The sequence below is a fragment of the Parus major genome, chromosome 2 (genome assembly GCF_001522545.3).
Source record: "Parus major isolate Abel chromosome 2, Parus_major1.1, whole genome shotgun sequence".
NCBI lineage: Eukaryota > Metazoa > Chordata > Aves > Passeriformes > Paridae > Parus > Parus major.
This window is the reverse complement of record NC_031769.1, coordinates 92,683,329-92,709,040: the sequence shown is the minus strand read 5'-3', so window position 1 is coordinate 92,709,040 and position 25,712 is coordinate 92,683,329. Positions and strand designations below refer to the sequence as shown.

The following is a 25,712-nucleotide window of genomic DNA, read 5'->3' as shown; positions in this document are numbered from 1 at the left end:
TCATCTAGGCACTGGCTGACAGGCCAGGCACACACAGGACTGCAAGAATGCATAAATTACATTGAATTAAAAAATGCTCCCCGTGATGTGCCCGCACCAGGACTGGCATGTCAGGTGTGCGCTTTTCAGAGCAGCTGGATCCACTTCTCAGCCATCACCCAGCTTTGTCAAGCAGTACATCAGGCAAATCAAAGTGACTCCAGCGTGGCTGAGACAAGTCACATGGATAATAGGAAGTGAGTAGGACCAGAGCCCGACTGTCCCCCCCAGGCGGCAATACCTTAGAGACAAATGCAGAGCGAGCGGAGCCATCGCAGACTGATCAAACCTTTCGCCCCTGCCTACCTGCCTGCCGGTGCTGCTTTGACCCCGGACCTCTGAGGCACAGACGAAAGACATCTGTGAATGAAAGTGTCATTCCGGACATTTTGAGCTGGTAGCAGCACAGCAGCCTTCCCCCAGCCCTGGGTAAACATGTTTTCTAGGCCATTAGCATTTGTGGAAAACCGCTCAAACCTCTCCTTTTTCTCCAAAGGTCAGTTTACAGCATCTGACTTAAAGGGCTGGTCTTTGTCTTTTTGCTGCTGATCAAAAAAGACACATTTGACTTTTATTGGGCTTTTTTATTATTAAAAAAAAATGTTTGAACATCCTCTTTTCTATTTTGGTAGAATACCCTCTTTGAAAGAAAAGAGTTGATGTTTCCATTTGCCACTGGAGTACTTTGGCTTTTAAAGAAATTCTGAGAGGGATGTCAATGGCAGTGAAGTTTCAGCTTTTCATTCATATACTCCCTCCCTAGTTACAGCATTTAGGAAAAAAAAAAAAAAATGTGACCAAAAAAGTGGCAACAAAAACCTCCACACGACTGAAAAATCTATTGCAGGATGCCACAAGGTTCATCCAAAATATGGATGCTGCATCTGAAAATGAATGGAGAAGAAAGAAGACAGCTGCCATCTACTCTGTTGGTATGACACTAAGCATCCTGGGATGGTTTTCACCAGACCACGTACTGCAAAGAAATGTCTTGCTGCAAAACAAAAAACTCCAAACACCTCTACTCACAGATTATTTTCTCCTTTCATAATAGCACCTCCTGCAGATGGCAGCACAGTCTGCATAATGCACCTGAACACTCGTTTGCAAAATTAAGTTTCTGACAGTCAAATACAAGATCATGATTTGGGGAAAAATCCAGATCAGGTGTGCACACACCAAAAAAAACCAAAAACCCACAAACAGACAAGAAAAAAAACAAAAAAAACCCCACCCTAAACAAACCAACCCTAACAAAATAAAATTTAAAAAATCACTGAAGTGTTCTAAATATCAGTGAGAACCTTACTGAACTGTAACAGGACAGGTTTGCATTGTAAGGCAGTCAAGATTAAAGCAGGATTTCTGAGCTGTTACGAGCATTTTCCCCCTCACTGCCCAGAACTGCAGCTGCAAGCTGGAAAGTACAGCTGAGGGAAGTGTGTGGAGGAACCAGTCGTGGCCTTGGCAGGGGTGCCACGCTGACTGCTGGACAGGCAGGGACTGGCAGAGCAGCTTTGTGAGGCCCAGGGGAGCTGGGTTCCTCAGACCACGGTTCTGACACCTCTGGAAACACATTTAATCCCTCTATAACCCACATCTCCTTCTGCTGAAGGGGAACACACTTTTCTCGGCAGCCATCACCAATCTGATCCAACAGCCTTCATGGACGCACCGCTCCCACCCATGAGGATGCTGTTTGTAAACCAATATATAAACACCAAGGGTGAGTGGGTCAAGACTTCCACCTAACCCCTCCCTAGCACTCAGTTTACAGGAGTTATTCAAAAAAGCAGGTGGAAAAAATGGATTGTTTCCAGGTGAATTTGCCATTGTTGTATTTCCCAGGTAGCACCATAAGGCTTTTGATAGCTCAGAGCTTTGAGCCATGGGCGTGTCTGCCACATGGCAAAACTCCCGTGCCTGAGTCACCACTCAGGTTATCCTCCAGGTGAACAAAAGGGGGTGGATTACTACAGGTGCTTGAAAAGTAAGGTAAATGAACACCACTGCGTGAAATCCACGCTCAAAGCTGCTCTCAAAGCAGCTCCGAAGAAAGAGTGCATCTGCTGCCATAACACACCCTTTCCTAATATAAATTGCATGAATAAAATAAATAATCTCTATTAAATGTAACAGTAAGATTCTCTCTACAGGCAATTAGGAAGACTGGGCAGTGTGAGACAAACCTAGCCTAAGCACAGCAAGCTTCATGTCTGCAGCTTTAACACAAGAGTACACACAACAACTGTCCTCCAAGGACACACTGGAACAAACACAAATGTAGAAGAAAGGATCCCAAAAACAAATGCAGCAAATCAAAAGGAAGCTGAACACTGTGCTAGCACACACTAAAATAATGTAGTGTGATCCAAAATGACATCATATACCAAAAAACCCCAATGAAGTCTATTGAGAATATTCAACTGAGGGGAAAAAAACATGACAAATAGTATACCTAAGTGGGATTTTTGGATGTCCTTTATGTCATGATTCACCCTACAGTATTAAGTCTAAAAGGGATGATGCATACTGACTCAGAGGACTCAGCCTATCTAGAGCCATATGTTATTTCAGATGAAGTTCAATTACCCTCCTCTGTTTGCAGTTGGTAGAATCTCATTCCTTTTGCCTGAAGCAGCTTTTTACTTGAGTGCTGTGAAAACCAGCCATCATGCCAATTGGTTTGGAGAAACATCAGCAACCTGAATTTGTATATAAAACGAAAGCAAGCTACATTAAAAGAAAAGAGGTTTCAAATTCTGAAAACTTGATTGCTGTAAAACACTTAGAAAGAAGTTTCAAAGCAGAGATGGGCACTAAACTTCCAGTTGCCCAAGGATGACTTTATGATGCTTGTATCCCCAACTGTCTGTTCTGTTTATGCTGGATATTAAGCTCTTCACCTTTAAGACTGGCTCTGAGAGCGAAGGGAGGAAAGAAGAAGTGCACAGTTTGTTTTCAGAAGCTGCACTCAATCCCCCACATTACATTCCTTCTCATGGACTGTGGTGTCTGCAGCACAGACAGACAGCAGGACAGAGCTCTCCTTTGCTTTTAGTTAGTTTTTAGCTAGCTGAGGCAGAGAAGTTTCCCAGACTGTGACTCTTCTTCTTCTTGGAACTGGCCAGACTGCTCTGGACTGAAAACCCAGAAAACACCAGGAGCTCACGCCTGTGCCCCACTGGGGACCGGGACCCGGCACTTTCCAGCCCTGGAGGGACTGGTAAGGGACTGAGTGAGCTGAGTTACACCCCATGGCAAGGACTTTCTGAATTTGCCATCTCTCCAGAACAGCAAGAGGTTTTATTGTTTAATATTATTAATTTTTTACGCTTGTGAATACTTTGCTTGTTAAATAAACAGTTTTTTCCACTTTTGTCCAAGGAAATCTTTTCCCAAACCAGTAGGGGGAGAGGCCGCTTGAATCTGTTTTCTAGAGGGACCCCTTTGGAAGTTTCCCCACAAATTTGCCCTAGAACAGGACACCAGTTAAAGTGTCTCTAGAAATCACTGTCCAGCAAAACATTTTGGCAATAAAACACCTCTTTTAAAAAGACGGTAAATAGGTAAATAGACACCTCTTTAAAAACCCTGCCCCTGTTTTACTTTGTTCCTAAAGCCTTCATGTATTTTCTAGTCCTTGCCTTCACTAAGTCATCTTCTATTTCCTAGGTTTTACTGTTTTTCTCTTATCCCTCCTAACATGGCTGTGAGCTCTGGACCAGTAAGATTTCTCTGAGCACGCTGGCATAATGTACTATTAAATAACATCAAGGAGGGCACCCACGTGAAGGCACCCCAAGTTGCGGGTGGAACAATTAACTTAGAGCAGAAAGCAGGCAGGGAGAAACTTAAGACAACAATTCACTGGGATAGCCAAAACAAAGCTGGCTGGACAAAAAACCCCTAAGGAACATTGAAACTGTAGTTTTAGAAACTAAGCATGTCTTCTTCTGTCTCTTTAGTAAAACCCAGGAGCCTGATGTTGGTTGCAATCATGATGCAGCCCCTAAGATCCTGCAAAACAATCTGCTCAATAAATAGCAGGTCCCTACACAGCGCCACCTTTGAAGTGACCGACTGAGCAGCACTGACAATGAGATGGCTGAAAGTTGCAACTCACTGATGACTATGTCAGGCAGATTCTGCCTTCCTGTCTCCTCCATAAGGCCCTTCCACCAAGACCTGATCTAACACTCTGGGCTCCTTCCTTACCTCAACTTGTACACACCCTCTGGGCACTAGACCACAGCTGTCCTTAAGACTACCAGCTTCCAAGTGCCCTGGATTTTGTATCACTTGCAAAAGCTCAATTTCACACATGCTTTTAACAAAAAAGAACTCATTATATCAAGTGAGGACACCGGAAAACCAGCCTGGAATGTGTGCTCTTTTCATGTGGAGTTGATTTGTACCACTTCTACGAAGAGAAGAAGGGTACAAAAAAATAGCACGGTTTACAAGTGGTGAGAGGTGAAACTACGGCTCCAATTCTCCTCACCTACAGACACACACACACATCTCATGTGTAATCAATCAGTGTGATTTTCAGTTTCCACTGAGACAAACTAATTCTGGCAGATCAAGTTTCAAATGCAAATACGCAGGTGTAATTTTATTTTTATGGACATTGACCTTTCTTACTCCCCGAACTTTTAAACTGGCTATTTGCACAACTGATTTTTCTGCTTATGTGAATTAGCAGGCACATCTTCAGCTCTACTTCTTTTTAATTATAAGCATATGAGCAGATCAAAAGACTCATTTGAAAAATACCTAGTAGCCTTTGATATGGACAAGGAAGATCTTAAAAGACTTTTGACAAGAAAGACAAAGGACACTGACAAGCGATTATCCCTCTGTGTTGTTGGAAGACTTGTTTGCAGACAAAATTGAACAAAACCTCCAAAATAACATCACAGATAAGCCCCAGAGGATGTTTATTTTGCCTGAAGCAAAAAGATGATGATGTGTGCCAGCACCAGCATATCAGGGGGATCTTCCTGTGACAGCACATCTGTGTAACTCTAGCCTGCTTGAAGCAAGAGGACAAAGGAACAGCAGTACTCCAGGTGGAACCAGATACATTTAACTTGCGACAGAAATGTCACACAGTGCACAAGAGGGGATGCTGCAATGTTAAGAGAGCAGTAAACAAACCTATTCAAGCCTATCCAGCAATGATAAAAACAGTGAACTTGTAATCCTAACTGTTAAAGGCAGAGAGAGAAAAAACTGGGAAACAGCATGTCATGGCTCTGAACAAAGAAGGAACAAACAGGCTACATCCTCAGCTATGGAAAAGCTTGTGAAAATCTTACCTGTGTGATCTAGGACGGGGCTGTTGGCACCACAGGTTTGGTACAGTGAAGCAAGGTCCTTTGGAATGTATGTTTTGAAGATATTTAAAATGTCCAAATGTTTCTCATGCCCATCTGATCCCAGATCCTGTTTGCTGGAGTGTAAAGCCGGAGGAACTCCCACGGCGCCAGGCTGAGGCTGCAGCACCGGACTGGCTCGTGCTACCGCTGTGCAGTTTGCCAATGTCCTCATCTCACTTCCAGCCTTCACGTGAGGCTCCCTCTGAGGCACCGACGGCTCTTCGTGTTTAGGGTACTGCTCACTTTTACACAGAGGATGGTACTGCAGCGGGGGGGTGTATTTGGCCTTCACGGAGTCGGATGCACAGTGCTTACCTGGAGAGGCAAAACCAGCACTTCCCTGGGGAACCGCGTACTTTTCCGCTTGCTTACTGCTGGTGAGCTGCGTGCTAGGCCTGGCTATGACTGTTTGAGTAGGCGTTACGCTTCTGCCATAGGTTCCCATTTGCATGAGTTTGGAATTTGCTTCGTATTTGCTTTTTTGTTGTGCTGCTGTGCTGTATTGCTCCTGGGAATGGTTTAACTTGGGCTGTCTGTAGCCATCCAGACCTGACACGCGTGAAGCGCAGTGGCCGAGCGCGTGACTGTCCTTTGACGGATGGGTACTCGCGGACTTTGCAGCCATCCCGACAGAAAGAGAGCTGGGTTTGGAACCTGGCAGCGCACTTGGCACTTGAGTACGCGTAAACCTGGCAATGGGCAAAGGCTGGCATTCCTTACCACCCAGAACAGGAGGGGGGCCAGTGCGCCCACTCCTCGCCAGAAAGACCAGGTTGTTTTTAATACTCTTGAATCCGTTTTGTTGAACCCACGGGGGCACCATCAAGTTACAGCTGATTTTGTGCAAAATTCTTTTGTGCATCCACAGGACTTCAGGGTAGTAGGTCTTGTGACTGCAGAAAGGACACGGGTAGACAATTAAAGCAGCCTGCAAGGATGTATTCAGGTATTTATTGCATGAATTATCCCTAGTTGATTTTTCACTCAAATCGAGTGGAGCTACCTCTAGAGCTTCAGCACCTTTTTCTATCAGAGGATGCTCCCTGTGCAAGTCTAGCAAATTTTCTCTAGCACGACTAGCCTGCACTTCAAGTGATGTTTTCAAGTCCATGACCATGTCTGAAGATGTCTGGCCCATACCCGAAGCAAAGCTAGCAATGTGACTGGAACAAGGAAGCCCTTGGCTGTGATGAAATACTGGCATCTTTATGTCTGCAGAACCTTGGTATTTCAAAAAGGGTTCCTTGATGACACTCTCCAGTGCTGACACCAGAGCAGGAATCTCTGGTTTAGGCTCCCTGGCCTCATTTTCTCTGGCGTTGCGGCCTCCCAGCTTTGGGAGCTCATCCAACTGAGATGTTATCGTCAGGGTTTCCTCTTCAGGGAAGTTGCAGTGGTATGGCTTTCCATCTGGATGGGACAAACAGAAAAACATCACTGTCATTTTACACAGAAAGGAGCCCAAAAGACAAAGCAGAATTCAAAATTAGAATAGGACAGCAGGAGAAAAAAAGGAAACTTTGGTATTACTATGGTAATGATGTGCTACAGACCAAATGTACTGTATGAGCAAGAAAATCTTGAAATAAGACACAACAGTTCAATTTACTTTTAAAGATGACTGTGGAGTCTGGATAAACTCTCTAATACTGCATGTTCATGACATTTTGAAGAAGAAACAATTCACTAACATACCCATGTTAAAATTCTGGGACGGCAAGAAAAATAAACAAATCTGCAACCATTTAATGCTTTAACAAAAGCAAAGATAATGGAGACAGATAAAACTGACCTAGTTAAAGGTCTGTCAGCGCTTCCATTACAAACCCCTATTTTCAAAGGGTTTATAACTCAGCAGTAAAAACTGGCTCCGCACGGAAACCAACCATATAAGCAGGTACAGCACACAGAATAAATTGCCCACTTAAGGGAGACTTTTTGCAGTGGCCAAGTATAAAAGATGAGTTATAGAGGGTGTAAATTTTGAAATTTCTGTCTTTTATTTTAAAGCAGTTATTTTTCTTTTAGTTTCTTTAATTTTTTTTTTCTTTTTAACGTATGTTTATGTTTGAGTTAAAACTTCAGGAAAATTTTGTGACTACTCAATCCATAGGAAGTAAGAATTCAACATTTCAGCCATTTAGATTACAGAGTTCAAAACACACTTTTAATTTTTCTCATTTTCTTTTTCACTTCTCAGCTCTCCAGAGTAAATTTATCCATCTAACATACATCCTGGAAAGGGAAGATACTGGCAATTAAAACTGTTCTGGGTGAAAGAGAAGAGCAGGATTTGTTTTGCTGGGAGCATGCCTGTTCTCCCAATGCTGACCTCTGAGAGCCACTGATGAAGCCAATGAATCCCTTTAAATCAGTTCATAGATCAATTCCACAGAGATTTTCATCACAGCAGTAATGCTTACTGCACTGAATCCATTTAGAATGTAACTGAATTGAATCATCTGACAAACTTTCGGTTTCAATTAACACGCAGTTAATGAGCCACTGCCAGGCAAGTGTAAGGAGACCGTGCTCCATCTAAAACGTCACCAGTCTGAAGTGATCACCACATCCACAGGAGGGGTGAGAAGGGGAAAGGAGTGAACTGCTCTAGAGCTGCATATCCTCCCACATCAGCTCACAACAGCCGGCCCTTCAGAAAATCGAGCGCCGTTCATTAGCACAGGGCACTGCCACGGGCATTATTCTGCACGGTGCAATGGGAGAACCACGCAGTTGGCTGGAGCTGCTCTGCACATAAAGTCTACTTAGCCTCACCTTCAACTCAAGCAAAAACATTGTTAAGCTTTTGTTTAATTTGAGGTAATTAGTTTAAAAATAACCCATAGGTTTGCAGTCTCACAGGGGTGAATGCTCACTCTGCTAAGATAATTTTCCTTTCAAATTCTCTAAGGGGGTCTATTCAGGGGGAAAAAAATCCCCAGAACCCAGGAACTTGTTTTTCCCATGTTGCAGATGACAAGGTTTTGGGAATGCACATGCCCAGCTCTACTAGCCAAATTTATAGTTTGAAACAAAGACATGGCATACAGCAGTGAAATCTGACACTGCACATCTGTGTTGTTTTCAAAGCATATCTGTCAAAGCTCAAAATACTTGTGCTCTTAAATAAGATTTTAAGGCTTCTCTTTATGATCACAAGGAGTGGCTGCTTTGATCATTGTAGTAAATAATAAAGCAGAGCAAAAACAAATCCTTTGGTTGCAGCAGTACTCTGGAGAGAGAACCGACCTGCTGGCTGTACTGGGCAGAGGAGGGAGGTGGGAGACCACTGCCAGCCCCATTTCAAGGACTACAGAGCTGGGAGGCTCTTGGCCCACCTGTGCAGCTGTGAGGAAGGGGGGCATCAGCAGACACCTGCAACTCCCAGGTTGCTGTGTGTACCACAGACATTCTTGCATACTTTCTTGCTTAGTCAAAATCTATGCACCAAGCTGTTTCAGAAAGGAGGACACCGTCAGACTGCGAGAGGTGGCACATGTCAGATCTGGGCTTGGTCTTTAGGTCAGGACTTTTCAGTTTAGGTCAGTACTTGGGATGGGGAGGAGGAGGAGAAAGCACAGAGACAGCCCACAGACCCATGTGCCCCCATAAAGCCTGGGACTGCAAATTCTGAGGTGGTTGCAGTCCTTTTTGCCCTATTTCCTAGTGCATCCATCTATGAAAAAGGGATTTTTTCAGGTGGAAAATGTAACATAGAGCAGGAAAATGATGAAGGCATTTCTGAGGTGTGTAAGCCTGCAGTTACCCCAATGCTGTCAGTGCATTAAATGAAAATTTGTATGGCTATTAGAAAACACAACCATAAGCTTCTAACACCTCTTCATAGAGTCTTGCTAGATTCAATTCCTCTGATGCCTCACAAGAACAGTAATGAACACATTAGGAATAATTTTAAAGCTTAGATCAGGAGACTTGATAGCAGTATTTGTGCTAATTGCTCAAGCTGTACTAAAAACACACAAACAAAAACACAAAGAAAACCCCACATCCCTACCCCTCTTTCCCAAGATTAGACAGAAAAAAATTTCACCTGCAGGCCAACTCAGACTTCTTTATCAGTACAAAGCACAGCCTATACTCTTCCCTAGTCCCATCCTGCCCTCCACCAGGGATCCAACACTACAGATCTCAGCACCTAGATGGCTCTGAGCCATCCTTCCCATCATGGCAGGTGGCCCAGGCTGGGCAGTGAGCAGATAACAAAAGCCAGGTGGAAGACAGGATGCAGGCAAGAACACGAGAACACGGTAAGCATACTCACAAATATAGGTGAAGTCTTTTTAGAAAATAGATTAAATTTATTTCTGCCTGCTCCCAGCTACTTGCCCCAGCTGAAAAAGGGTACTAATAATCCCTTTAAATCACTGGTATAAAATATTGTTCTAACCAGCCCAGTGCATGCATTACTGTCACCAGAAACTCGAAATTTTATTATGGCCAGGTCAAAGCAAAAAGCCATGAATGAGACTCCTTCTGCTTGATCTCCAGGGACTGTAACTCATGTACTCCCCATTGAAAGAGTTTTTGGCTAAGCATGCTCTCGCTTTTATCCTACAGTCTCTATCATCTCCTTTTATTTTGTCTCAGTTCCTTTGTTTCTTACCCCAAACAGCTGTTTTTATCTGTTGTACTCTAGAGTGAGGAAGGTCCTTTTACTACAACCCTGAAGTGTTAAGTTTTTTCTGTATCACAGATACCTGGGCAACAGCTCAAGCAGAGGGATTTTCCAAGGTGCCTAGCTAGGAGGTGGCTGCTGATGCCACCTCAGGACTTCAGTTTGGCTGCAGCTTCAAGCATCAACAGCAACACAGGCCACAGGGAAAGCAAAGCAGGACAGTGCAGAACACACTTAACTATATGAAAAACATGGTCTAGAAACACAAGAATATTCAGGGATTTGAGCAGCTCCTCAGAAATACACCTAATGTCATCAACCACTTACACACACAGATAAAAGCAACTCCCCTTCTCCCCACACATCCCTCTTCTTTCTCCCCCTCACATCCATAAACTCCACTTGTTTTCTTCCTAGCACTGTTTCTCCACAAAATCAAATTTCAGAATGGGCTGCACAGCTGTTTTAATTCATGAGGCTTCCTATAAAGTAAACCAGGCTACAAGGCTGGAGACAATGAAATCGTGATTTCTATTCAGAAGAGCAGAACTGGCTAGAAATTGGCCCCTTTTCTGGCTAGTATTACAGCACTAGGAATCTAAGGGAAAGGAACAGATGTGGTGTGTTTGATTTTCAGTAAACATTTGATAGTGATTTGCACTTTGAGATGAATACTGTGGCTTGACTTGAAAACCAACTGCAAATAAATCATGATAAAAGCAAAGGATAACAAGGGAAGAAGGTGCAATATTGCAAAGACCTGTATTAGATCCTATTTCACTTGGTATTTTCTTTAATGTTCCAGAAGAGACTCTAGACAGCATGCTAACTTAAATCTCCAGGAAATATCACATTTGGAGGAGCTGCAAAAATAATGGGGACAAGGAAATAATGCACAGGGACTCGGAGAGAACAGAAATGCAGTCTGAAAATAATCAAATGAGATTCATTCTGGGAAGAAAAGCAGGCTAAGACAAGTGAAGGGAAATTATCCCAAGAAATCCATGCAGTGGGAAGGCAAAATCTGGGAAGAAGCAATATTGAAAATAACCGAGGTTACAATAGACAGTAAGTTAAATATGAGTGTACTAGATAAAGTTGTTCAGCTTAGTTTTCAGAGATAAAAGCACACATTATAAAAACAAAAATAAAACTATCCGTCTGAAAAAGACACATGGCGATGCTGGTCATATTGGATTTTGAATATACAAAATATATGAAAAACATACAAAAATATATCTATATTAATATATATACATCATAATAACTATGCAAAAGCCCACAGTAAGCACAATACAATGGGACCCAGCAGGGGAAAAAAGACAAAAAGCAGTTCTGCAGCAGAAAATCAGGTCTTTTATTCTGTGAAAGGAAGGTTCAACAAAAACAGTCCATGTCCCTAGAATATCTGTGCAGATCTGCATTACAGGTAAGTCAGAAGAAGTTCAGAGAACTGCCACAGAAAAGTAACCCACCAGAAAACAAAGACAAAGAGTTTCCCCACATGGCTGAGGGAAGACAGAAGGGTGACAGGCCAACCTCTGCAGCCTCCCCAGGAGTTCAAGCTCCAGAAGAATTGTGTCATCCTGAGCACTGGAGTTTATCAACAATCAGATACACTTGCACGCAGAAAAACTCATGATTAACAGAAAGGAAAAAAAAAAAAGATAATATGTATTTGCAGCTTGAGTAATAAATGTCAAGGGAAAAGGCAAAACACCACTTGGACTGTAAAAGCTGTATGGACAAAAAAATGGACTATCAACACATAAAAATCCATCTTTTTCATGGGGAGGCAGAAAGCATGAGTTACTCCTCCCCTTCGTTCTATCAGCACAGCAAAGCAAAACCCCACAGCCAGTATCCACACACTGCAACTGCTTCACAGACATATGCCAAAACCCTAGCCTTCCTTTCATATTAATTCCAGACACACTTAGCTTAAGAAACGACTCTTGGAGCATTCAACAGTGAGCCCATGACACTCCTTAGCAGCAGCTTTATCCTCTGAACGTAGCTCAGGCTGTTCCAAGAGACCTGGTATCTGTTTTTCAGAGGATCTGTCTTAGCCGAGCCATGTCCCCTGTTCCAGCTGCCTGTGCATCACGCTTTCATACCACAACACTGTCCACCACTTTCCCTGCTTTCTGATCCAGTTTTGCCACTCAGAGGATCACACGTGGTGGCAATGTGGGCACGAGGTGAGAGACAACTCCCACGAACCCTCTCAGGTTTTCTCACAGCACAAGGCCACGTGCCACAACAGAGATGCTGGGAAGAAATAGTTACGCTGTTTTGATAGGTGATGCAGCTTCTTATCGGCAAAGCTCCTTTTGCTTTACACATTTTTGGCTGTTTTGAGGGGCTCCTACATGAGGTCCCAAATAATTCAGAGAAAGAGAAGATCAAGGACTAGACTGGAGAACTCAGCACCACAGGATGGGGCAGGTTAGCAGTAAGAAGGTGATACTGAGGGTAGAAAGCACACAATTCAACTAATATCCCTGCTTTCTCTCCGACTAATTTTAGAATTGATGGTGAGTGGTTTTGGCTGAGGTTTGAGGTTTTAACAGGGCAGAAACCCAGCAGAGCTCTTGAAGCTGGCTGATACAGATGGCTTGTCAGTCAGACAGCACACCCTGTCCCACAGAGGTTTCCCTTCAGCTACACAATGGGGGGAAGGAGAGTAATGCTGTCCCACACCGCAGGCCAGGAGCACACGGAAAGTAAGACCCAGGTGCCTCGAGAAGTTCTGCCTTCATCTAGTCATGAGCAAGATACTTCTGGTTTGTATTGAGTATTTTTTTCTCTTATTTTTATTGTGGCTAGTTGTGGGGGAGTTAGTTTTACATTTCGGTGCAATCAGCTATGCATTTCTAGCAACACTGTACATCCTTAGCAAATAAACCCAGGGCATGGGTTTGTCAATCAGAAGCAGCAGCCCTTTTGGTACAGTCTGTACTCACTGTCTCCTCATTTCTACATCTAAATTTTGGAAGTTCCTAAAATGATTTCCCACTGACTTTTTAAACTCATGGCCAATAATTCCAAGCAAAGCATCCTGATAGGAGTTCTTTACTTTCGACCAAGTATTTATCGGGGAAGGATGATGACCATGAAAACTCATGATGTCACAAGTAGAGAGATAAGAATTGCTTCCTTGTTCTGGTTTTCTTGGGGTGGGAGGGTAGCAAATGGGCCCAGAGTGGAGAAACAATTATCTGATGAAAAAATTTTCAATTTTTTTAGGTACTGTCCTGGTTTTGTCTGGGACAGGGTTAAGTTTTTGCAAAAACTGGGAGGGGGCATGGCCAGGACCCAAATGTTATTTGATACCGCCTCTAGTCATTGCTGGGTAGAGGGGAAAGGGACAATTTCTCACTGCTTGGAGGGGAGAAACCTGGAGACCAGACAAGTGCTGTATTTGTTTGTTACTGGTTTGTTTTGGGGTTTTTTTCAGTGTAAATAGTTTTTCTTATACCTCTTAAGATTGTTTCTGTTTGGTTTGTTATCTCATTTCTGTTCCAAATAAATTGCTCATCTCAATCTGTGATTTTGTGATTTTTGCTTTTTGTGTTTTCAATAGGAGGGGGAGGAGGAAGTGACCAGCAGCAGCATGGTGTCAGTGGGAGTTTCGAATTGGAGAATAATACCCCTAAAGCACAACAGGCACCCTAGAGTAACAAAATTTTACACTTTTTACACCATTTACTTCCCAAACAGTACTACTGCTGTTGCCACAATGATTGTGTAACTAATGATTGGTGTCTTTAATTTTTTTTTTTGACCATGCTATTTTTCAGCTAATTTTCCTTCTTTTTTTTTTTTTTTTTTTTTTTTTTTTTTCCCAGGCTTCCCTTTATTCCTGGAACAACAATGTCCTGATTTATTTCAAAGTCCCATCTCCTTCATTTCACTAACTTTACCCTCTGCAATTTCTCACTTTACCTGCAAGTTACTTTTTACCCTTGCTGTCAAATGCATCGTCCTTCCAAACCCAGAGAGTGCAAAGAGCTGAAGGGCCCTGTCCCATTGTCCATCTCCTTTCCCCTGCAGAACTGGGTGACACTGAAGAGGACAAAAACGGGACAGGCCAGCCAAGCCCATCACTTCCAATGCCTCCCAGTCTCCATTTGACTAATCCCCCCAGCATTGTTCAGTAAGACACCAGCTGCTTATGAGAACAAAACCCACAGAGCTCTTACCATCCAGACAAGCAAAAAAACATGAATAGGTGACCATTAGACTTAATAAAGTTTGTTCAGTTCTGGACTGCACATGTTGAGATTTCTGAATTATCTTAGATTATTAGTGTTATTATCATCAGAGATACTGCATTAGTTTTGCATTTCAGAAAGAATCTGAAATGCCACCAAAGTGAGTGGAAAACAGCACAAAAGTTTTAGCTGATTACATCTAAAACTTAACCTATTAAGATGAGTGAAATCTGAATCTGAAAACAGTAACAGTACAACATACAAAAGACACCTCTCTACAAGGTATTCCCCAGCTCAGTAAAATCACAAATTCCTCTGCAAAGCAGAAATGCTTTAGAGTTATGTCACACTTCAAGATCACTTTTTTTTTTTTTTTCCAAAAGAAAAGGAAGGTCTGAAACCATCCACAGATGCTACAGTTGCAAATGCCAGAAAGGTTATTGGAATTTCAAGCATAATCTAGAGAATAGGCACCAACAAAGTAACTGAGAAACTAGGCTGTAAAGGGTATCAGATCCAAAATCTCTCGGAGTGAAGTGCACATTGTTAGGTACTGGAAAATCAAGCCTGAAAGTTCACAGTGAACTTCTCTCCAGCTACTTGCTTACAGTGTTGGCTTTTTTGGCTTTGTTGTTATCTAGGGTACTGATGCTACAAGCCTCCTGAAAAGTCAACTGGTTTAAACAGCAGCCCCACGTGCAAATTACTCCAGTATCCTCTTGCTCACCACCCTCAGCTTCACACCAGAGTGCATCAGGTGCAAAAAGCTTTGTAGTGAAACACAAACCCTCTCCTCCTAGGGCAGATGCTTTGGGATCTGCTTCCCAGGTACCAATCAGCCCTTCCAGAGGCAACACAGACATGGGGTATACAGGAGGAAAGCATCCACAGCAGGGCACGTAATGAAGTGAAAGTGCAAATGTGGGTAAAATGGCTGTTGCTGGCGGTGTGCCACAGACACGACATTTTCAGTGCTCATCACATTTCTCTGTACCTTCTCAGTGGTGTTTTTTTGGTAAGTCATGGTACACAGGAATTCTGGGCAGTGGCAGAGCTAGCTACCAGTCCTTACCAGTCCTTTCACCTGTGTATTTCTCACAGGGGTCTGTGAGCATATTCTCTGCCCAGAAGCAGGAAAAAAGCCCCACAAAACAACAGGTACTTATCTGCAGGTGAAGTTCTAGCTCCTGTCATCACAGCCTATGTGCCCTTTTCACCCTTCATGCATATTATATCGACCCAAGGGTAGTGAAAACTTCACTGGGGCTTTCACTACTTGAGAATAAAGTTTGACTTTTATCTAGAGCTAAGGGCAGGCGACACTGGTATGACCAGCTCTACAAAGCAAGGCTGCAACTAATGCATCTGATCCCCATCTTGATGCCACATCCTGCTCACATCCCCAGCACAGCCCCTTCTGGGACCTGGGACTAGGCTTCCCAGTCATGGCCCACAGCCCCTCTTTGCCCTCTGAGCTTCAAGAGCACACTGATGTCATCCTGTCTCACAGAGAGCTGTTCTAGCTACAGTCTGGATCCTGGAAAAAACTTACCTAAAAATTGTGGGTAAAATAAAGGGCCAGAGGAACACATATACAAAATCAATATAAACACATTTGAAGGGACTGCTTGCCAAAATGAAACTGTACAATTTGGCATTGCCTTAAACGTTGCTGTTCATAACATACTTAAAGAAAATTATGGGATATAAAACCCCATGACTGTTCTGCAAAATTAGGAAGTGATTAGGCCAGATGATACCAATTTGACTCTTAACACAGCTTTCTCGTAATTTCAGAGTTAACAGCAATACAGTAGAACCAGTCCAAAACCTAGGCAGAATACCTCCAGTATTCTCTGTAGCTGCTGCACATTTCTCTGTGTGTGGCCATGCCTGTGAAGTGTGGTGCAGGTAGATGGGGGAGAAAGAAAGGGTCTAAGACCATTAACACAGCAGGATACGTAATTAATTTTGAGAGGGTTGGGTTTGGGCAAGGGCTGTTACTGGTTTTTTGGGCATTAGTTTTTTTCCTTTAATTTAAGGCACAAGAAGAGAAGTGCAATTGGCTTTGATGCATCAAAAATACTTGCAGAGGAGATGGAAAATTATGACTCAGATTTTTTTTAAGCAAGTGGCAGCTTGCCTGTGCAATCCCTGCAAACACAGACCCGAACAGTTGTAAATCTTCCTGGAGATTTTCCCTTTCATTCCAACAGTCAGATTTGCCACAATGTCTGCTCCACAGCATCTTCTTGACCACCACCTGTTCGTCTTCCGTCAAGTGCATTAAGGAGGAAGGCTTTCCAGGCCAGGACTGTGGACTGGCAGCCGTCCCATACAGCTTAACATTCCTCATCCAATATTTCACTTCTCCCATCATTTATTAAGCATGGGTAACGTACTGCCATACATCATAAAGCCCTTTACTACAGCTACTCAATCTAAAAACAGAGGGTACAGCTGTGCTGTCAGCCAGCATTCTGCAGAAATACCTCAGCTACAGCCGGCAAGCCCAGCGTGGTAACAGAGGCAGCAGTCACAGAAATAAGGAGCTCTGCATGACCTAATTTACCTTGTTTCTCCTGCTGAAGGCCATGCTACCGTAGCTGGTGACTCTGCTAACAGACTTAAGGGAGTCGAGAATCTCTACTGTGCATGTCCATCACATAAAATACAGGAGCACATGAGAGAAAGGGTAACTTAGATTGTAAGTATTACACGAATTAAAAGATTCTGTAATTCCACAGAGCTTGGACAGAAAATACACTTTCTTGTGCCTATTGTTTTTCTGTCTTTCAGAGGAAAGAGGACTCTGAATAGAGAATGGAAGAAAATAGGGTTGGACTAGGGAAAGAAGTATACACTATCAAACCCAAAACACAGGCTGTATAGAACTACGATTCCTTGACCACCACTGGAAACTGGATACCCTTGGTGAGGTACAGCATTGCTGTATCGTAATTAGCACCATTAAGTGGTGCTGCAAGCACATGGCAGGAGAGATGAGGGACCAAGCCCTAGGGTTCTCTCACCACAGAAGGACCTATGTTACTGAAAGATCAAAAGTTGATTTGAGCAGCTCTGCTCTGGATGGACCAAAGGGAACCAAGGGTGCCAAGGGGGATGTGATTGTAGGTACAAGGTCAGCCTTTGGCCACTCAGCCAAAGCCACTGACCCAGTAGCCACTGCAGCTGACCTGCACCAAAGGCACCGTACAGGTGACACACCCTGCAGCCCAGAGCCAAAAGCCTCGAGAGAAGGGGCTGGAGGTGCCAGACATAGCTCTGCTGCAGCTGCCTCTGGCTCGGCACTGGCAGTGCTTGCCCCCACTGACTGCAAAGACAGGGGTATCTGCAGGTTGTTTAGTTGCTAGGAAAGTACCTTTTCCCATTCCTTCCACTGTCCTCCCCTGTGGCAGCAGTAATGATGGGAGGCACTTCTGGAAAAGTAAATGGTCATTCAGAACTCCGTGACAGTCTTACGCAGACCACTGAAGACATCAGCTATTTACTGGCAGCTTCTATAATCCCCTTGAAGAGCTGATAGACAAAGCAGCCTGGAACCTAGTACCACCAGCACAGCAGCAGAAAGGGCAGCTGTCTGCAGGCAAAATGCGCTCTAAAAGGGATTTGGGGCTTTAGCTTTTATCCTGACACCATTCCTTTATACAGAGAGGTAAATCTGAGAGCTGACGAGAACACCAGAGTTTTGGGTTCACTTACATTCTTCCTTTTAAAGTCTTACTGTTCTGAAAAATGAGTAAAGGCAAAAAAATAACTTAGGATGTCATTTAAAAGATAAAATAAATAAATACCAACATCTATTAAACTCTGGTGGAAGAGACAGAGGAAGTTTTCTGTTTGGGAAAGAAGTCAGATGAGAATCACTCCAGGGTGCATGATGTAACTCAGAAAGGTCAGGAAACATAAAGACATCTTGAAAAAAAAGGAGAACCAGCTGTAAATGTGTTTTAATGAATCTTTAAAATAATAGAAACTAATATGCTCAAGTTATGCTAAAGGAGGATGGGGAAGAAAAATCAAATCCATTTGAAAAATGGCAATAGAAACACATAATTTAAAATAAGCTTCAGAGACAATGAAACAGTAAATCTGCACCTGTGAGCCATGATTATTCATATCAGTCCCTCATTTTAGTAAGAGCTGTGTGAAAATGCTAAAACATTGTTAAATCTGAAACTACTACTGCATGTAGCACATAGGAAGCTTCTCCACTTTCCAATTAGCACCAAGGCTTAAGCTTTAAAAGCAGCAGAAGCAAAAGAAATGCTGAAAAACACTGCCACAGGCTGGCTTAATTTGGAATTTCTCCTTTTCAAAAGGATTAAAAAGTAGAAAACCAAATAACCACATACACACATCCAGAGGAGCAGAAAAGTACTTTGGAATTATGTCCCTCTCCCATCACTCATTTTATTGCATTCCTTACAAGCGAACAGGTAAGTACATTTAAGGGCAACTTAAAAACTTGGTTTGATAAAAAAGAACTTCCACACATGTCCCTACAGCACTCTGCAAACACCACTTTGGGCGAGAGGCTCCATTAACCTCTCCAGCATCTCTCACCTCCACACTGAGAGCAAGGCCCAGGAAAGATCCACGGGCTTGCCTTGGGATTAACAGAGAGAGATCTTAAAATGTCGATGATTGTTTATTTATGAGGTGTCCTTAAACAGAAAGATGTCTGATGTTTCAGTGCAAAGCTTGTCTGCTCAGGCACGCAGACCTGGCAGGATGGAAAAGCACCTCACTGGGAACAAGGAACAAGCTGCACCAGCTCCTGGGCAAGGGCTGGGGCTTGGTGTACTTTTGTAGGAAGCAGTACTGACACCTCTCCTCTTGAGGAGTTTAAGTGTTAATTATTCCTCGGTGTTAAGGACTTACAGGGACCTGATTTTTTGGAAGCTCCGGAAGGCCATCTGCTTTCCCAGCAGCACACAATAGGTGAGAACAACTCTACTGGGGAGTGGATGCACTGGGGAGGGATGAGGGGAACTAAGGTAACCAAACCTCCCTCACCCCACTGCCCCAGACATGTATCGATTGCAGGGTCTGTTTTTATGAGCTTAACACTCCACAGGGAGAAGGAAAAAGAAGAAAAAAAAAAAAAAAAAAAAAAAAAAAANAAAAAAAAAAAAAAAAAAAATTAAGTTACTAATAAAGAAGGAGTTCCTCAGATCTCTGATACTTTTCTGTGTTAATCTTAAGTTAATGATTTCTGTGATAATGACAAACAGCAAGACACAACCCATCCCAACCACAAATGGCCTCTTAAGGCTGTTTCCAGACAAGAAATAAAACTTGTCCACAGAAGAATGAGCTTAAGAAATTAATCTGGTTAATTCAGATTCTTAAATAGCAGAAAATCATACAGAAAAACAGATGTTTGCCCAGATATTTACTACGAGTGTGTGTGTGTGTATGTCTTCCCAGTATCACTACAAGAAGAACTACTTAGTACCACAACTGCTCTGACAAAGATACAGATAAAGCCAACATCACAAAAATAAAAACGCTTTGAAAATCTTTCTCAAAAAGAGTAATTTTAAATCTATTCACTAAGAGGCATTTAATCCGCAACTTAATCCACCTGCACACCTGACTACACACAAGGTCCAGGTGATAACTAGTCTTTATGTATAGATATCGATCACATCGAGCCCATTCCAGCTTTAGCTCCTTAATCAAAAGGAACACACAGCCTCTGAAGGGACTTTAGGTCGCTGTGAGGGAGGTTCCATAGCAAACGGAGCTACCCATCCCTGGGAATTCAGCCACGGCTCTTGGTACCGCTAAGCTGACACTGACACCTTCACCTGCACACAGGTAACGCGCTCAGCTGAAATCCCAACCTAGGGGCTTTCAATAAAACAGAATTCAATTCAACAGAATGACTAGGTTGGAAGAGACTACTACCAGGATCATTGAGTCCAACCCAGCCCTAACACCACAACTAAACCATGGCAACAAGTGCCACATCCAGTCTTTTTTTAAACACATCCAGGGATGGTGACTCCACCACCTCCCCAGACAGATCATTCCAGTATTTATTATTCTTTCCATGAAAAACTTTTTTCAAATATCCAGCCTATATTTCCCTTGGAGCAGCTTGAGCCTGTGTCCTGTCATTCTGTCAGTTGCTGCCTGGAGAAAGAGACCGACCCCACCTGAGTACACCCACCTTTCAGGGAGTTGTAGAGAGTGATAAGGTCACCTCTGAGTCTCCTTTTCTCCAGCCTAAACAACCCCAGCTCCCTCAGCCCTTCCTCACAGGTCTCGTGTTCCAAGCCCCTCACCAGCCTCGTTGTCTTCTCTGGATGTGCTCAAGTCCTTCCTAAGGACTACTAAAATTTACTTCCATGTAAGGCTTCCTAAGACTTACTGCCATGTGCAGCATGTTCAGGCTTCTCCTGCCACCAACACCCCCACTGCAGCTCCCCAAAAAGCCCAGGGACATCAATTTGTACAGGACATCGCCCTGCAAGACAGCTCTGGTATTTTCATTGCCACTTAAAGGCGCGGTCATTTCTCCTCCACGCCGATGTCAGTCCCTGGCTCGGCAGCAAGCAGGCACCGGGCGGCTGCGGGTTGCTGAGCAGGAGAGCAGGCCGGGCAAGAAGAGGAGGAGGAGGAGGAGAAAGAGGAGGAGGAAGAGGAGGGAGGGAGGGGAGGAAGGGAGGGGAGGTGGCGGTGCCGGCCGTGGCCGCCAGGTGGCGCCGCCGCCCAGCGGATGGTGTCGGTGCGGCTTCCCAAGGCAGCGCCTCCGCCTCCAGCTGGGAGCCGGGCCGAAAAAAAAAAGGAACAAAAATTCCCACCTAAAATCCCCTGCCATCTATAACCAAATTCATACCTGTCATTCCACCTCTATGTTTTGGGGACACAAGTTCTTTGCTGACCAAGGACTCCTGTCAGAGCTGCGGGGCAAAGAGAGGCTCCATCAAGCAGCAAATGCTCACTGCAGGACGGAGCTGTGCTGATGTGGTTGATGATGACACCCTAGGTCAAAGTGTTTGCCACCATCAAGAATATACAGCTGTGTTGAGTCCAGTAACTTTGAGTGTAATTACAGAAAGACCAAGGGTTTTCTATACAATTAACTGTATTGCATAATTCTTCTTTTATTTTTATTTTATTTTTTAACCAAAATTCTCTTTTTTAATTTTTTTTTTTATTTTTTTGTTTTTTTTTTTTAATTTTTAAATAGTTCCTAACACGTTAATACAGATTACTTTACAAGGAAGCACCATGTTTGCAGATGGTAGAAAGGCATCCATTTTAAGGGAGACAAAACTTCTAGCAGAGACATTTTGACTTTTGTTCAGTGCCCCTGCAATGTAGAAAAATCCCTGTCAAAACAGGCCAAAGTTTGGGTGGTCAGCACTAGGATGAGGTAATGCCAACCTCTATCTTTCTTTACAGAGTGCTCTTCTTGATGCATGGTTATCAGTTGGTCCACATGCTCCTCTCCCCACGAAAGGATGGCTTGAACTTTCCTAGCGCAGCCACTGGGGAAAATACAGAAACACGGGAATACAAAGACCTCACAAATGCAAAAAACTCTGCCTGCCAAGTGCTAATTGAGAGAACATTCTTGCCAATTAAAAAAGTGCTCTTCTAGTGGGAGAAGCTTCACTTAAAGCTAACAGGAAACTAATAAGCAGTAACTTGCACAAGAAAACAGGTATCCGTGGAGATGGAAGCTGACATTTGCAACCAGGTCAGTTTTAAACTACTCCAGAGACTGCTGGTTTGTAGGAGGGCAAATTAAGATGTTGCAACAACACATTATTAAATTCAAAATGTTTGGAGAGTGCACGTGAATAGAAACTTCAGATTTTGCCAAATGTAGTGAGGAACAAAGTAAGTACAATTGTTCTGAATTCAACTTAAGACAAAGACCAGGAGCAGGATAAATGGATCCAACTCTATTCTCAGGGGGATAAAAAAACAAAACAATTATTTAGAGGAAGGAGTCCTGAAGGCCCAGGTTTTTGGAAGCAATGAAAGGTTTTGGGTACTCCTATTTTATGGCATTAAAACATACTTCATATGCTTTCATTCACAAGGCATAGCTCCCAGAAAGCAAGCACATTTCATCATGTTCTGCAGAATGTGGAAACTCTCTGCCACTGGGCACCCAAGTGCACTTGGTTCTCTGGCATTTGCTTCTACTTCCAGCTTATGAAGAAATTAGAGTAAACCACTGACTCTTCCCTGATGCCTCACTTTCCTATTTGACTGTCTGGGAATGGAAAGCAACAGCAGCCAAGAACAGTGAGGGCAGTGACAACACTCAGTTTAAGGATGTTTTAGCAAAGTTTTGTAAAAAGCAGCCCTTCCGAGGTAAATTCTCAAAAAAAAACCAAAAAACCAATTGTCTTGGTTTAAAGATTTAGGGTTAATTCACATAATTCTTTCTCAGAATTCTATCTCAGAAAGTTCCCTGAAAAATTTAAGAGCATAAATGAGCACTGAGTTTACCACGTTAATTTCCAAGGCTCTGTCATAATTTTGTGTATTTATTGATGACATACTGGCTTTCCCAAGCTCACTAATGACAATTCCTCCTTCCCCTTGTCTTTTGTTTTTGCTTCTTAAAGAGCCTTTAAAGTTTCCTTTGTCTATAATTAAGAAGTTCTGCACTATGAGGTACCACCTTTCATCTTTCTTGGGCTGTGCAAGAAGGCTTCCCATAAGAAGGGAATCCTTGGCAGGGTTTCTAGATAATCCAGGTCTGTATTTAGGGTCACAGGTGTGAAAGCTGCCCTTTTTAGGAACATGCAGAGTTCAGCAGCAAGCACTTTCTGCCAACTATGATGCTGAGTCAACCTTTCAGTCTCCTCCACTAAAGGACTTTACCCCACGAGTTTCCTCCTTTGCCCTTCCTGTCTGAACCCTCACGGCTGTCTTTCTGTATTTTTAGCCTCTGGAGAAGCTCATTACTTCGGTGTAATGCCTTTTACCTTTATTACAACTATAAAGATGTCTTCTGGACTTATTTTCCCCACACCCATCCAGTATCTTCTAAATATATTCTTCTTGTTAGTCATTAGTACTCTTTCTTGTCCTTTTGTCTTGCTCCATTCTCTCCTTCACAAGAAAAAGAAAAAACTTATCTCGGAGGGTGGATGGTTTTGTAGTTAAAGACAACTAAAGACATTCCAAGCTACAGTTTTTGGGTTTACTACATACTTTAGTCCCATAAACAACCATGAGAAAGTTGTTCAATCCCTCTGAGATTAAAGTTCTCTATCCTCTGGAGGAGGAGCACTGTTGCTCAGAAGTGAGAGTGTCTCTTAGCTCCAACTAACTGAGAAGATTTGTCCTCTACTTGACTCAGCTCTGCACACAGAAGTCTCTGTGTTAATTTCAGTTATGGTTCCTTCATCACCTGCCCTGGCCAGGACAAAGAACTTAATGAGCTGGAACACTTCCAGTTTTGAAGATGTAATGCACTGAAAAACTCACCACCACATCTAGTCCTCATCATTTACTACAACTGAGCATTTACATCAGAGTTTGTAAACTCTTATTCCTTCTTTTGGTTATTCCTTCTTTCGACATTAGTTAACTAGTTGCAGTGAAGCTCAAAGTAATTATGTATGGCAAGGAAAGTCCCAGTCAAAAAAGGGTAAATTTAAAATAAGCAGCCCTTTACATTCTCCTTGCCTTTTTCCTTGTTGCAGCATCTCTGAACCCCACTCTTTAGTTCTTCTCAATTTTCTTTATATTTTCAGTGCATTGTATTTGCACTTAGACAAAGTTGAAAAACTTCCTTTAGGCGAAACTCTTCCCCAAGAAATTCATGCTCACTTAACCTAAACATAAAATTCAGACTTCATTTAAACTACTGTGAATTTCATACAACTGAGTTTTACTGGTACTTGCACTGTGCTGAATGTTTTCTTGCTGCTCAGTGTTGGACTTAAAAATGAATTACACTTTTACCCTGGAAATGCTCTCAACAGACAAAACATAAAACTTTTAAGACTATAGAGTACTTTCAATCTTGTGGTGAAGTACAATCCTCATTTTCAAACAAATCAAGAGTGTAAGTGCCACAGCAGCTCTTCTAAAAATCTCTTCATCTGGTTTACCTAAAAAATGTTATTGCAGTGTCATAATCCTGTATTTACAATGAGAAGTGCCTTTAAAATGGAGCTGAATTTTTTATGCATATCCTATTTTGATTCAAAACTGATCTACTGCTATTGATAGTAAATTTAAGCTGCAAAGCTAAGAACATAAAGCTGTGTGTTTAATAAAAAATTGTTTCTATGTAACCTAATTATCCAGGTTACTATCTGAGTCATCTTGTTACTAGGCTGAAAAAAAAAAAAAAACCAGGAAAACAAAGCAATACTTTGTCTAACATTACTGAATCACAAGAAATGGAATTATTTTCTGAGGAAAACAGCGGTTTTAGTATTTTAATATCACACTGCTACAAACAATACTGTCAAAATAAGCATATTTAGATCTCAGGCTCATTGTAAGTAGCTTTTGTGAATTTTTTCCAACTTTCACTTTATTTTAAAGTATGAGAAACTTTATGTATCTGAATAAGCTCAGTTGAAGTTGCCTCCAAATTCTGGGCTGACAGGTTCTATAATCCAAGTTGAAAGGCACAAGGAGGGGTAATAAGGGGTTTTCTCTATCCCTCTGCCAGTCTTCTCAAACTCAAATCCTTGCCAATTTAGTCTTCTCCATTCCACAGGCTCTCTCTGCAAGAGATAGCTGCAGCCTCAAAATGGAGAACCACCACTGAAAAAGTCTCACTTTTTCTTTGAAATGCCCTCTGAGGAGGTTTTCTATTCCCCCCAAAGCCAGAAATAGATGGACAAAGGCCCCTTTTTTACCATGATTTTCTTGTTGCAGGTGGGTGACATCCTACCTCTTCTAACCAAGCTCCTTCCTGCATCTAAGAGGATCTAAGAAATCCCTCACTTGATATGGCCTGTCCTCTAAGACATGAAGACTCAGGGTGATAATGGGTCAGTACAGACTAAAGATAGATCAGCTTGCTCTAACAGCTTAATAGCTCCTTACAGGCAGCTGTAGCACTTAATGAGACAAAAAACAACAACTTCCCTCCTTCAGGTTCTGCTCCCAACTGCTGGGAGTGGCATTTGACAACTTGGCCAAAAAAATTACAAAACTACAGAACAAAAACAAAACAAAAAACCATGACAAACAAAAAAAGAAAACCCAGACAGAAAGAGAATAATCATTGTTTTACTACTCATCGCTAAATTAATCTCAGAGCTGATGACAATATCTGCATATCCCAGATGGAAAGCCTGTGTCTATCAGGTGATGCTGGCCAGAGGTAGCATAAATCAAGTCTGCTACTCACTCACTGAACTGGTATCAAGACAGGCTCTCCAGCAAAATGCTAGAAATGGATGCCAC

At 42.7% G+C, this 25,712-nt stretch overlaps 1 protein-coding gene across 3 annotated transcripts in view; it reads right to left on the bottom strand.

Moving 5' to 3' along the window:
- ZNF516 (zinc finger protein 516) overlaps positions 1-25,712 on the bottom strand; it is a 100,720-nt gene that overhangs the window by 9,464 nt on the left and 65,544 nt on the right. For all 3 annotated transcript variants that reach the window (XM_015617195.3, XM_015617193.3, XM_015617197.2), the window contains exon 3: positions 5,364-6,833. In XM_015617195.3, the coding sequence (XP_015472681.1) occupies positions 5,364-6,833 (1,470 nt within the window). The remainder of the gene's footprint in view (positions 1-5,363; positions 6,834-25,712) is intronic.